Source organism: Schistocerca nitens, chromosome 2 (assembly GCF_023898315.1).
Source record: "Schistocerca nitens isolate TAMUIC-IGC-003100 chromosome 2, iqSchNite1.1, whole genome shotgun sequence".
In the NCBI taxonomy this organism is placed as follows: Eukaryota; Metazoa; Arthropoda; class Insecta; order Orthoptera; family Acrididae; genus Schistocerca; species Schistocerca nitens.
In genome coordinates this window covers 553,771,582-553,785,678 of record NC_064615.1, presented here as the reverse complement: position 1 = coordinate 553,785,678, position 14,097 = coordinate 553,771,582, and the positions used below count along the sequence as shown (strand labels likewise).

The 14,097-nt window shown below is 44.8% G+C and overlaps 1 protein-coding gene across 1 annotated transcript in view; it reads left to right on the top strand.

Annotated features, from left to right (window-relative positions):
- The first annotated feature begins 4,337 nt into the window (after positions 1-4,337).
- LOC126236576 (40S ribosomal protein SA) overlaps positions 4,338-14,097 on the top strand; it is a 29,074-nt gene continuing 19,314 nt past the window's right edge. Inside the window, exons 1-4 of the mRNA XM_049945989.1 lie at positions 4,338-4,467; positions 4,661-4,824; positions 4,953-5,158; positions 7,862-8,020. Coding sequence (XP_049801946.1) covers positions 4,692-4,824; positions 4,953-5,158; positions 7,862-8,020 — 498 coding nt within the window. The 5' untranslated portion in view covers positions 4,338-4,467; positions 4,661-4,691. The remainder of the gene's footprint in view (positions 4,468-4,660; positions 4,825-4,952; positions 5,159-7,861; positions 8,021-14,097) is intronic.

The window sequence follows — 14,097 nt, the reverse complement described above, 5'->3', positions numbered from 1 at the left end:
AGGAAGGCGCAGTGTCTCTCCGTAAACCAGTTCTGCCGCTGACGACCCCAGGTCTGGTTTGAAAGTCGTCCGTAAGCCTAACAAGACCACTGGTAGTGCGGTTGTCCAGGTTTCTTCGTGGCACATCAGCGCGGCCTTCAAACAACGGTGCCAGCGTTCGATCATTCCATTGCTTGCTGGGTGATAACTTGTGGTCTTATGGTGGGTGTAACCACAAAACTTGGCCAGCTGTGAGAACAGGTCTGATTCAAATTGCCGTCCGCGGTCAGTGGTAATATGTAGTGGGCATCCAAATCTTGCCAACCAAGTCATTGCAAAAGCGGAAGCTAATGTGTCTGCTGTGATATTATCCACCGGCACTGCCTCCGGCCAACGCGTAAAACGGTCGATCATTGTAAACAGATATCTTTGCCCGTTCGAAGGTGGAAGTGGTCCGACTACATCCAAATGAACGTGGGCAAAGCGGGCGGTGGTATCCGGAAAATCGCCGATCGGTGCGTGTACATGGCGGTTAATCTTGCAGCGTTGGCACTGAAGACAAGATTGGACCCACTCGCGGCAGTCTTTTTGCATGCCTGGCCACACGAAACGTTGCGATACTAGGCGGAATGTCGGGCGTACCCCTGGATGGGACAATCCATGTACCGTATCAAAGGCTTGCCTTCTAAAAGCCGGCGTCAGAAAGGGACGAGGTCGGCCGCGAGAAACGTCGCAGTATAGCTGTGTGTCCTCCCCCGGAACATCAACAAGTTTCAGTTGCAATGCTGAAGCCGTGTCTTTAACATAGGCAAGGAGTTCTTCGTCGTCTCTCTGTGCCTGTGCCAGTGCAGGAAAGTCTATGTTACTGGAAACACTGCTGATCCGTGAAAGGCAATCCGCAACAATGTTGTCGATCCCAGAAATATGTCTAATGTCGGTAGTAAACTGGGCCACGAACTCAAGGTGATGAAATTGACGGGGAGAGCAGTTGACACTATTCCGACGGAAGGCGAAAGTGAGTGGTTTGTGGTCTGTATATACCGTGAAAGTTCGCGCTTCCACTTGAGGGCGAAAATATTTCACTGCTTGGTATACTGCCAGGAGTTCACGGTCGTATGTGCTCCATTTTCTCTGTGCAGGCGAAAGCTTGTGGGAATAATACGCCAGTGGCTGCCATGCGTTGTCGGACCATTGTTGTAACGCGGCACCGATCGCCGTCTGGCTCGCATCTACGACAATTGCTAATGGCGCGTCGAGTCGTGGGTGTGCGAGAAGCGCCGCGTCGGCCATACTCCTCTTTGTTGCCTCGAACGCAGAACACATGTCCTCTGTCCACTGTATCAGAGACTTGCTATTTACTTTAGGGCCTGATAATGCCGCCGTCAAAGGTTCCTGCAGCTCCGCAGCGTGAGGAAGGTGTCGTCGATAAAAATTGAGCATCCCCAAAAAACGACGTAATTCTTTGATTGTAGTTGGTCGGGGTAGCTGCAAGATAGCGTCCACCTTCTCGGACAGAGGAAGAGAGCCTTCAGCAGAAATCTTATGGCCAAGAAATGTCACCTCTGACTGCCCAAAAACACACTTGTCCACGTTCAAGACGACACCGTAACGCTCCAATCACTCGAAAATCTCTCGCAGGTGTTGTCGGTGTTGATCGTGGTCAGCAGAGAACACTAGCACATCGTCCAGGTAGGCGAAACAGAACGGCAGCCCCTGGAGAACCGAGTCTATAAACCTTTGCCAGGTCTGAGCGGCATTGCGTAAACCGAAAGTCATAAATTTACTTTCAAATAAACCGAAAGGCGTTATTATTGCAGTCTTTGGGATGTCGTCATTGGCCACCGGAATCTGTGTATATGCTTTAGCGCAGTCCAGGACTGTGAACACCGTGGCACCATGTAAAGCGTGATTATAATCCCTCAGTAACGAAACGGGATATCTGTCCGGCACCGTTCGCGCGTTAAGCGCACGGTAGTCACCGCATGGGCGTCAAGCTCCACCCTTCTTCGGAACAAGATGTAATGCGGAGGACCACGGGCTCTTAGATGGCCGCATTATGCCCTCGCGAATCATGGCGTCGAATTCTGCCTTCGCTATCTTCAATCTGTCCGGAGCGAGACGCCTAGGTCGGCATGCTACTGGGGGACCATCAGTCGTTTGAATGTGATGCACCGTGTCATGTGGTATGAACCTGGGAGCGCCGGGCGGCCTGGTCAAGTTCGGATAGTTAAGCAGTAATTCAGTGTACTCACCCTCCGTAGCATGGACCAACTTGGCACTGTGCGTTGCGGTGTTGCGACGGAAACCCGTGACAGCTAAGCCAGTGACGCTGTCTACCAAGCGTGCGTTCGCGACGTCCGGCAGCAGGTGGTAGTGCGCGAGGAGATCAGCCCCGACGATCGCCTCCGTGACGTCAGCAACTGTAAAATTCCACTCGTACGCGCGACGTAGGCCGAGATTAAGCTCCATCCTCTGTGTGCCATATGTTGCGATGGAAGAATTGTTGGCAGCCGTCAGACGGAAGGCAGTTGGCGGCCGGCAACGATGTATGGCTGTTCGTGGTATGATACTCAGGTCCGACCCAGTGTCAATTAAAAACTTAACGCCGGAACTCCTATCGGTAACGAACAGGCGCTTGGAGGATAACTGGCAGTCGGTTGCGCCTATTGTCGACCGCCGGTGGCGTTTGGGTGCGAGCATGGCGATGTGCACTTCCTTGCCTGATCGCCGAATCGTCGGTGGTACCAGCACAACGGTACCTCGCCTTGCGGAGTGGTAGTACTGCCGGAAGATCTGCTTCTCGAACGCCGCCGTCTGTATCGACTTCTTCTATTATTGTCGTCGTCCCGTGCTAGCAGCGCACTGACCTGGGCGCACAAAAACTCAACCTTGGCAGCGAGAGAATCATGGTCGGCTCGTGCCACAGACGCGGTACTGTTTGCACTGTTGTCCAACGCCGCGACTGCGCTGACCGGAGCCGGTGTGATCGCGTCCTGAATCCGGTCTGCTAGCTGCGCCACGTCATCCAGCGGCATGTCCGTTTGTGAGGCGATTATGGCTTTTATTTGCGGCGGCAACCTACTGCTCCACAGCGTTCTGAGCAGACTGTCTGGCACAGTAACGGTGTCAACCTTGCTGCGTAGATGTCGCAGATATTGGGAAGGCTTCCTGTCGCCAATTTCTTCCTGTGTCAGAACCTGACGTATCCGGTCCTCTTGTGACGCGGCAACCCGTCGAATCAACTCTGATTTTAGCCTGGCATAAGCTCCAGCCTCGGGCGGTGCTGTGATTATGTCCTGCACCTCGGCTGCATAACGTTGGTCGAGTTGGCTCACAATCAGCGCAAATTTAGTTGCTTCGACCGTTATTCCAGCGCAGCTAAAACTTGCCTCTGCCTGCGCAAACCAGAGTACTGGGTTGTCGGGCCAGAACGGCGGCAAACGGACTGCAATCCTGGAGACGGCCTGCTGTTCGGTCATTATGTGCTCGTTACTTGCGTAGCTCACGACTGCTTCTTCTTAATCACGTCGGTCTCTGCTTGAATCACGTCGGGGTCACCACTTGTCGGGTACAGCTAAACTGGTGGCTGTCCGACTTTTGCTTGACGTGATTCGGAAGAATGAAGACCTTCAGTTGAGTAATAATAACTTTATTGCGGCGCGTATCTGACGACGCCCGGCATGCGTGGACAGTTCGGAGCTATAAAATTTTGCTTCCGATCTATACAGAGGATCCTCAATCCTCGGAAACTTCTGTAATTCGGAGAGAAAATAGTATCCGTCCACACAAGTCAGGAGACAAGGAACTACTCACTAACTCTAAAAAACAAGGAATAATAATCATAAGAAACAGAACGTATATAAAAGTTATAAAACACAGCGCCTCTAGAGGCTGGGCGCGGAACTACACAGCGTCGCTACATCACTGTACTGACACACGCGCACAGCACACACACACACACTGGCGAGCTTGAATTAGCGCGCGGCAGCGTCGCTACAATCCCTTTACATTTTGATAAATTTGGCAATGAACTCTATGGAGGACTGACGTGTATCTGCACACACTGAGGAGAAACACTATACTGAACAAACAGCTGACTGAAACACGTTTCGTGCGACAGATGTGCGGCGATCTTCTGTCCCCACACTCCATCTTGTCTGCGCAGATGTGATTTGAGCAACTTCGCTCCAATCTTCAACTCCAGCTTACAGGTTCTTGGCGCATCGCACAAATGTCCAGTTCATAAACAACGACTTTTCTGCGTGAATGTGATTCACGCAGACATTTGCGCCGATAGATCGTTGGGAGTGGACGAGACTTCTGGCTTTTGCCTGTGGAAACTCGGCTTAACTTGTCAAAGAGTTTCATTGTCTAGAACAAGCCCTACGTGTGATATATCCTCGTGTATATTCTTTGACCAAAATCCTCGTTGTTTTCATATCCGCTTCCTTTTCACATGGAGGTGTCTCCCAGGTGGCATTGATTCACGTAAGAGTGAGATTTATTAAAGATACTTGTCGCAGCATTATCATTTCTGAAATATTTTAATAAATAATAAGTATTGAAATATTTAATTGTAACACAGTACTATATTTCGTAACAGCAGAACCGTAATTGTCGTATAAGTTGTTAATCACGTGTGTGTACTGTTTTCACATTTACGTTGAAGTTTTTTACGCAGGTTTAATCGTTGCTCTTATTAAAACGTGAAGATGTCGGGAGGTTTAGAAGTTTTGAGCTTAAAAGAAGACGATGTCACGAAAATGTTGGCTGCTTTTACACATATTGGTACCGAGAACGTAGATTATCAGATGGAGCAGTATGTGTATAAGCGGCGAAGTGATGGTAAGTAAATTGTTGTAAAATATTTCATTGCAATTTGAAGATATTTGTTGCGAGTAATAGTTTTGGTGCATTTCTGGTGTCGTACAATTTTTCTCTTGATTGAAGGTAGTATTTGTGTTTGCAAACAGGTGTGCACATTATCAACCTGAGGAAAACGTGGGAAAAATTACTTCTGGCTGCTCGTGCCATTGTTGCAATTGAGCATCCGTCCGAAGTGTTTGTAATTTCATCTCGTAACTACGGCCAGCGTGCGGTTTTGAAGTTTGCAGCTCACACTGGTGCAACACCTATTGCTGGTCGTTTCACCCCAGGAGCCTTCACCAACCAAATTCAGGTGTCTTTTTCGTGATCTCTGGAATATTATGGCTTTCAAAACTGTATGATACAGTCTGATGAGTCAATACATATTTTGTCATGTGGCACTTAACATTTTCTGCATACAGAATACTTTGTTAATGCTGTTGCTATATTTACCTTTGTTCTCTGTTATAGTTTCAGTACAGTGAATGTTGTCAACTTTGTAATGCATATGATAAACCAAAATTGTCAGTGTACGACTTAAGATTTGGGGGGGAGGATGTCAAGCAGGCCTGCTTGGAGCAGGGAGGAACCATATGACATTTCTATTTCCACTGTGTGTACTTTTACAAATTCATAAAACTTTGTGAGCATGACCATGAAGGATCTTCTTAGATGAATTTTGCACAGCATACAAACCATACTTAACAGGTGTATGAAACTCTACAATTTAATTTATGAAAAAATGAGTGAGCTGTTACATTTTAAACTTCATGTTTAGAAATAACTCAAATTTTATAGATAATTATCTCAATTTTTACCACAGTTTTTAATAGCTTTGGAAAATTTCAGTATTGTATTAAGGAGTTTGCATTTAATATGCATACCAAGTTTTAAAGTAGGCCTAATAGGATATTTATTTAGGATGTTACATGTACCTAAGTGTTTTGTGGAAAGTGGCTGTTAAACTTTCTGCTTGTACTTGTCATACTATTAGAACTGTCCAGCACCAGTAGCACTTCCTTTTTCATTTTCGAAATCAGTTTTCTTCCTTTTCACATTCCTATGATGCATTCTTCTTGATTTTACCACCTCCAAAAATATTATCCGCTTTCACTACACGCTCTCTCTATTGGATACAAAGCTTTGACGCAGTTCACTCTGGGCTTAATTGCCATCTTCTCTAAAACTTATTTCCTGCTTTGCACACCATTATTAAAACATGAAACTGCATCAGAAACACCAATGGCAAGTGTATTTCTTCCCACAAAAATGGTTTTTGGCAATCTTTCCCATACCCATTGGTTAAAACATATGGGTTTTGGGTCTGGCATGAACACATCTCTTCAATAAGTTTTCATTAACAAGTTCCCTGAATATAGATTTTATGACTCTTATTACAGTAGTTGGTAGAGAATTCATGTGATATTCACCACCAGCAATTGACCTTTGGTAGCCACACAATGATTCACTTCTTTTTGGGCACTGGTTGTGGATAGGGTTATTGTCTGTAGACATTTTGTGGAAGTACATGGCCCAGACTGCTTGCTTCATATTTTTCAAGTCCACTGTGTTCCTTCTTATTGCCAAGCCATAATATGCCCATAGCTTGTTAATTTCTGCATCTATCAGTTGCCCTCTCCCTTTTATTCCCTTCCCATCAGATAATTTTTTTTTTTCCCTGACAAATCTTGTCTTGGGGTGCTAAGTTTAGCACCAAGTCTTTTCTGTACGTGTCCCACACATTCTAACTTCTGCAGAAGCCTCAGCTTGATATGAAGCACATTTTTGAACCTCAAGGAAAGCTTTACTATCACTATCACTGAGGAACTTCACATATCACAGGCCATGGGAGACAACAGATCTGATAAAGATGCTGACAACTCCCTGAACTTCCATACCTCCACTTGAGCCTTTGTAGTTCATATTACATTCATGATCTGAAATCCCTTTCTCCCAACTATGACAAAATTTGTTCAAGACTTCATCAAGCACTTCGCCAGTGCCTACAGATTGTGTAACATCACCATTCAATGAAGTGTCCTCTTATTTGCCAGGTACTAAACATTGTCCAATATTTACTGTGATAGCATGTTAACATCAACAATACTATTATATGAACCTTCAGATTCACAGCCTCCATTTTCATCAGTACAAAAAACAAGTTTCCTTCTTGAAGCATTCGGTGGTGGTTTGTTTGCCGGCACAGAGAGGTTGCTGTCTTGAGCCACTGGTGTAACATTTGTTGTAGCACCCTTTGCTGTGTATCTGTTGCCCTGGTGACATTGTTTAAAATTGAAGCGAGAAATTCTGGGCACCTTGTGCCGTAAAATTACACAAGCGAGCACAAAACAACACAGCCAAATGAAAATCGTTCCGAAATTCACACCACCACATTGCAAGCCTTTCAAAACGGAGAAAAACCAAAATCCGCGATCAAAACAATGCACATTGATACCAGCAGAGAAAGTATTGATATGAATAGTCCTTTGTTTAGCGTATGACAATCTCTGGTGCAAATATAAACATTTGAATTCTACAGATCGAAATACACTTACAAATGACAGAAAAATGCTGTGCAGAGGGGTGTGGTGCTGCATCTTGGTACACTTAAGACCAACGAATGTGCCTTATAATCTCTCAAGTATATGTTTTATACATCAAACTATGCAGGAAGAGGTGCACTGCTAAGTAGGTATATTTTTGAAAAATCAATTTTTTAAATTTTTGACGTTCTTCCCCCTTTAAGCCAGACAAGCCATAACCAATCAATGCTTTTCCAATTTGTCTTGAATGTGATAACACTGCTTAGTAAAGGCAGTGTGTTTGTCCCTCTTCATTTAAACCAGCCACAATGATTTTTGGATAGTTGTTAATCCAGTGAGTCTAGTGCACGCATTCACATGTGGAATATGAACTATATGCTAACTATAGTATTAGAAACAATCTTTTCATCTCTTGTTGAACACTGTTTTAATCACGAAGTACCAAATCGGAAGTATGATCTTTTTTCTTCCAGGCTGCCTTCCGTGAACCACGTCTTCTGATTGTAACAGATCCTGCAGTTGACCATCAGCCCATAACAGAGGCATCTTATGTCAATATTCCTGTTATAGCCCTGTGTAATACTGATTCCCCATTACGTTTTGTGGATATTGCAATACCGTGTAACAACAAGGTGAGTTCTTTGGAATAATTTGTTAATTAGGTTATCAGTAGTTATTGAGTAGCTTCACATGAAAAGGCAGTACCTCCAGGATTGTCAGACAAATGGCATTTGCCTTGGGATAGTACCCTTGCTGGTACAAGTTTGTAAATTTTATGCTTCACATGCCTGTTTTATCATGAACATTATAATCCGTTCATCATAAGAATAAACCTGATGTAAACAAACACAAACACAGTGGTTGGTCAGAAGCCTCAGCGCACGTACGCTGGAGTTACGCTTTTGGAAGTAGGTTCTACTTATGTATTAGATATCTTATTACAGGTCGACAGAAGCGTCCGATCCCAACGCGTCGACTTTGACCCGTGACGTAAGGGTGTTGTTGTGTGTGACGTCATGACAGCGCGGAGTTTGGTTTGAGTGTGGCTGTCTCCAGTTCTGTTTTATCTTATTTTTTTACTTTTCTGATCTGTTCGTTCTATCTCGTGAGATTTTTTTTTAATTTAAAAACACTTATTACTTATTTTAATGATCTGTTTCCTCCAATTTCTGTTTTAGTTTATTATATTTATCTTTCTGATCTGTTCGTTCTATCCGTGAGATTTTTTTTAAAAGACAAAAAACACTAATCAGCTACTGAAGCATCTTTATCGTCTATGGGTTGCAGGGGTTACGACCCCTGGGGAGGTGGGTGGGTATTCATGCATGGCTGTCTTCACTTACACGTTGTAGCTACGCAAGGCGTCTATATTTGTTTATATTTAGTTTGCCCCCCACCCAAAACACCCCATTTCCCGCGCTTGTCCCGTTAGTGTCATTAGGCTTCTTGTGGAAAGTGTGTGTGTTTGTTTTTGTTTCCGCCATATTTGTGACGTCATGGGTCAAAGCAGACGGGCGGGATCGGACGCTTCCGTATTTCCCTTATTACTAAGTTATGTTAAATCAGACTTTAAAATGTTCAAATGTATTAATAGCAATCAACATTTTTCTTAATCACGCTTTAGCTACGTACTTTTTGTTTAAAAAATTGTGTACAGTCGCAGCCTCTGCAGCGTTGTGCTGATTGTCACACTGTTAATGTGCAGTATGAAAATGGCTGAGGCTGCTATCTGTTCCGTAGTGAGATACACACGTGGGAACACGGTTAAAAAGTGCCGAGAAATAGGCAGTTCTTAATGTTTTTCATAAATTTACAGAGATAACTGGCTTTGAAATTTTCCCAGTCTTTTAGACAATGCAGTTAATAAAACAATAGAGACAATGTGCAGTGCAGTTGATGGCATAATTGAAATCTGCACTGCATGGTAGTGAAACATGACTGTCCGAGCAACAGAAAAGATGAGAATCTCAGCATGTGGTATATGATGCTATGGGATGATGTTGAAAATTAGGAACTGATAGAGAGTTTAGAAAAGAAAAAAAAAAATGTGAATAAAATGTGGTTATTCATTCGTTGGTTCAAATCTCTCCAGTTACAATTCTTTTTCTGGTTCAATTTGAAATACCTACATCTCATAATCATAAATCTCATCATGTTTTATGAATATTGCACGTCGTCTTGTTTCTAATTACATGTTGGATGCGAGAGTCCTGTTTCCATTCCAAATACAATTCTTAATTATCGATTTTTTATTAAAAACTGTTCATAAAAGTTGTTTAAATTTACAAAACAAAACAATTTAATTTTTTAAGGCAAAAATGGAAAACCAAATCCTCTTTATTTGGACTATGTCCATTTTATACCACAGAGGTAGACGAGTATCGTAGAAACATAAGGAACAATCATTTTCACATTATTGAGCTCATCATACAAAAGCTGAATTTTTACATTTGCTACTGTACCATTACAGTATGAACCCAACAGAACAGATCTGGAGCCAAGTTGCGGGATTTGGCGCGAGAAGTATAAGACTGTTAAGCTCCATACATACTGCAACTAACACACACAGATTTTTCATATGTCACTGCTAAATGCTGGTGGGATATAGAATGCCTCATCATAAAACAAGAGAAAATGCTGCACATGGTTGGCTTCGTGGATTCTGTAGTTGATAGGCTTGTTATCAGTGTAGCAGGTGTCTGTAAGTAATACCTTCAGTGGATTCAATATTTAACTATACATCGAAATCCTTTAAAACTCATTCATTACACACAGCTTTCACAGAAAAATTACCCTGTGGTTAAGTAAGGAATTTTCATCATTCTTGTTTTCAATTAAAATAGTAAGAGTTGCGGTTTTCGCACTGTACCATTGCAATATGAATCCAACAGAACTAAGGTAAGGGGTTTGTCAAGAAAAGAAGACATTCAAACATAACATGAACGGATAGATGAAAACATCTACTCACCAAGTGGTGGCAGGTACACGGTTCAGGAAAGTCGCCCAGAACCCCAGGTCAGGAGAGATTTACCAGACGGGATGAGAAGGAAAGACTCATTGTTGGGAACTGCATGGGACGAGATTTGAAAACCTGTGGAAGACAGGATAATATGCAAGACAGTGATTACTACTAAAACATCGTGTACGAGTTAGTAAAAGTGAAAAGCTCAAGAGTTAATAATAGTGAAAAGATAAGTGCATTGTATGTATCAGGGGTGGGACGGCAAAAAATAGACATCGGAAAATGAAAGATGTAGAAAACTAAAATGGAGTGAGGAAATAGTTAGTGTGAATAAATGCTGACATGGAAGGAATTAACGTAAATTAAGGCCAGGTTGGTGGCGAGAACCGACGACATGTAGTGCTAGTTGCTACCTGCGGAGTTCTGAGAAACTGGTGTCACGGGGAAGAACAAAGATGGTGCGTGTGGTGAAACAGGCACCAAGGTTATGTCTGTGATGTACAGCATGCTCTGCTACAGGATATTGTGTGTTTGTATACACCCTCTGCTGTCCCCGTCCCAGTTGTGTTACGTACAATATCCTTAGCTTTTCACTCTTAACTCATGCATGGTGATTTAGTAATAATGTCTTGCATATTACCCTGGCTTCCACCTTTAAGCTCTCAGGTTTTCAAATCTTGTCTGGTACAGTCTCCAGCAATGAGTCTTTCCTTCTCATCCCATCCAGTAAGTCTCCCCTGACCCGGGATTCCGGGTGACTTTTCTGGACTGTACCCCTTTCTTTAAACCTCCGTAGTCCTTCCCCTTCACCCCTCTTCCTTCCCCTTCACCCCTCTTCCTTCCCCTTCACCCCTCTTCCCCTTCACCCCTCTTCCTTCCCCTTCACCCCTCTTCCTTCCCCTTCACCCCTCTTCCTTCCCCTTCACCCCTCTTCCTTCCCCTTCACCCCTCTTCCTTCCCCTTCACCCCTCTTCCTTCCCCTTCACCCCTCTTCCTTCCCCATCACCCCTCTTCCTTCCCCTTCACCCCTCTTCCTTCCCCTTCACCCCTCTTCCTTCCCCTTCACCCCTCTTCTACCTGAGGAAGAAGCCACTGGCTCCGAAAGCTTGTAGAAGCACTTAACTGGAACTGTGCACAAGGGTTTGTCACAGGTCGCTGCCCAATGTTGAGATACAGGATGGCACATCATAAAAGCAAATAATTTGGTGCGTGGTTGGTTTCGTGGATTCCGTTGTTTGATGTACTCATTATATCTACTCATTATATATATATATATATATATATATATATATATATATATATATAGAGAGAGAGAGAGAGAGGGAAACATTCCACGTAGGAAAAATATATCTAAAAACAAAGATGATGTGACTTACCAAAAAGTGCTGGCAGGTCGACAGACACACAAACATACACACAGAATTCAAGCTTTCGCAACAAACAGTTGCCTCATCAGGAAAGAGGGAAGGAAAGGGAAAGACGAAAGGATGTGGGTTTTAAGGGAGAGGGTAAGGAGTCATTCCAATCCCGGGAGCAGAAAGACTTAACTTAGGGGGAAAAAAGGACGGGTATACACTCGCGCGCACACACACATATCCATCCACACATATATAGACACAAGCAGACATGTTTAAAGACAAAGAGTTTGGGCAGAGATGTCAGTCGAGGCAGAAGTGCAGAGGCAAAGATGTTGTTGAATGACAGGTGAGGTATGAGTGGCGGCAACTTGAAATTAGTGGAGATTGAGGCCTGGTGGATAACGGGAAGAGAGGATATATTGAAGAGCAAGTTCCCATCTCCGGAGTTCAGATAGGTTGGTGTTAGTGGGAAGTATCCAGATAACCCGGACGGTGTAACACTGTGCCAAGATGTGCTGGCCGTGCACCAAGGCATGTTTAGCCACAGGGTGATCCTCATTACCAACAAACACTGTCTGCCTGTGCCCATTCATGCGAATGGACAGTTTGTTGCTGGTCATTCCCACATAGAATGCGTCACAGTGTAGGCAGGTCAGTTGGTAGATCACGTGGGTGCTTTCACACGTGGCTCTGCCTTTGATCGTGTACACCTTCTGGGTTACAGGACTGGAGTAGGTGGTGGTGGGAGGGTGTATGGGACAGGTTTTACACCAGGGGCAGTTACAAGGGTAGGAGCCAGAGGGTAGGGAAGGTGGTTTGGGGATTTCATAGGGATGAACTAAGAGGTTACGAAGGTTAGGTGGACGGCGGAAAGACACTCTTGGTGGAGTGGGGAGGATTTCATGAAGGATGGATCTCATTTCAGGGCAGGATTTGAAGAAGTCGTATCCCTGCTGGAGAGCCACATCCAGAATCTGATCCAGTCCCGGAAAGTATCCTGTCACAAGTGGGGCACTTTTGTGGTTCTTCTGTGGGAGGTTCTGGGTTTGAGAGGATGAGGAAGTGGCTCTGGTTATTTGCTTCTGTACCAGGTCGGGAGGGTAGTTGCGGGATGCGAAAGCTGTTGTCAGGTTGTTGGTGTAATGCTTCAGGGATTCCGGACTGGAGCAGATTCGTTTGCCACGAAGACCTAGGCTGTAGGGAAGGGACCGTTTGATGTGGAATGGGTGGCAGCTGTCGTAATGGAGGTACTGTTGCTTGTTGGTGGGTTTGATGTGGACGGACGTGTGAAGCTGGCCATTGGACAGGTGGAGGTCAACATCAAGGAAAGTGGCATGGGATTTGGAGTAGGACCAGGTGAATCTGATGGAACCAAAGGAGTTGAGGTTGGAGAGGAAATTCTGGAGTTCTTCTTCACTGTGAGTCCAGATCATGAAGATGTCATCAGTAAATCTGTACCAACTTTGGGTTGGCAGGCGTGGGTAACCAAGAAGGCTTCCTCTAAGCGACCCATGAATAGGTTGGCGTATGAGGGGGCCATGCTGGTACCCATGGCTGTTCCCTTTAATTGTTGGTATGTCTGGCGTTCAAAAGTGAAGAAGTTGTGGGTCAGGATGAAGCTGTCTAAGGTAATGAGGAAAGAGGTTTTAGGTAGGGTGGCAGGTGATCGGCGTGAAAGGAAGTGCTTCCTCATCCTCTCAAACCCAGAACCTCCCACAGAAGAACCACAAAAGTGCCCCACTTGTGACGGGATACTTTCCGGGACTGGATCAGATTCTGAATGTGGCTCTCCAGCAGGGATACGACTTCCTCAAATCCTGCCCTGAAATGAGATCCATCCTTCATGAAATCCTCCCCACTCCACCAAGAGTGTCTTTCCGCCGTCCACCTAACCTTCGTAACCTCTTAGTTCATCCCTATGAAATCCCCAAACCACCTTCCCTACCCTCTGGCTCCTACCCTTGTAACCGTCCCCGGTGTAAAACCTGTCCCATACACCCTCCCACCACCACCTACTCCAGTCCTGTAACCCGGAAGGTGTACACGATCAAAGGCAGAGCCACGTGTGAAAGCACCCATGTGATCTACCAACTGACCTGCCTACACTGTGACGCATTCTATGTGGGAATGACCAGCAACAAACTGTCCATTCGCATGAATGGGCACAGGCAGACAGTGTTTGTTGGTAATGAGGATCACCCTGTGGCTAAACATGCCTTGGTGCACGGCCAGCACATCTTGGCACAGTGTTACACCGTCCGGGTTATCTGGATACTTCCCACTAACACCAACCTATCTGAACTCCGAAGATGGGAACTTGCTCTTCAATATATCCTCTCTTCCCGTTATCCACCAGGCCTCAATCTCCGCTAATTTCAAGTTGCCGCCA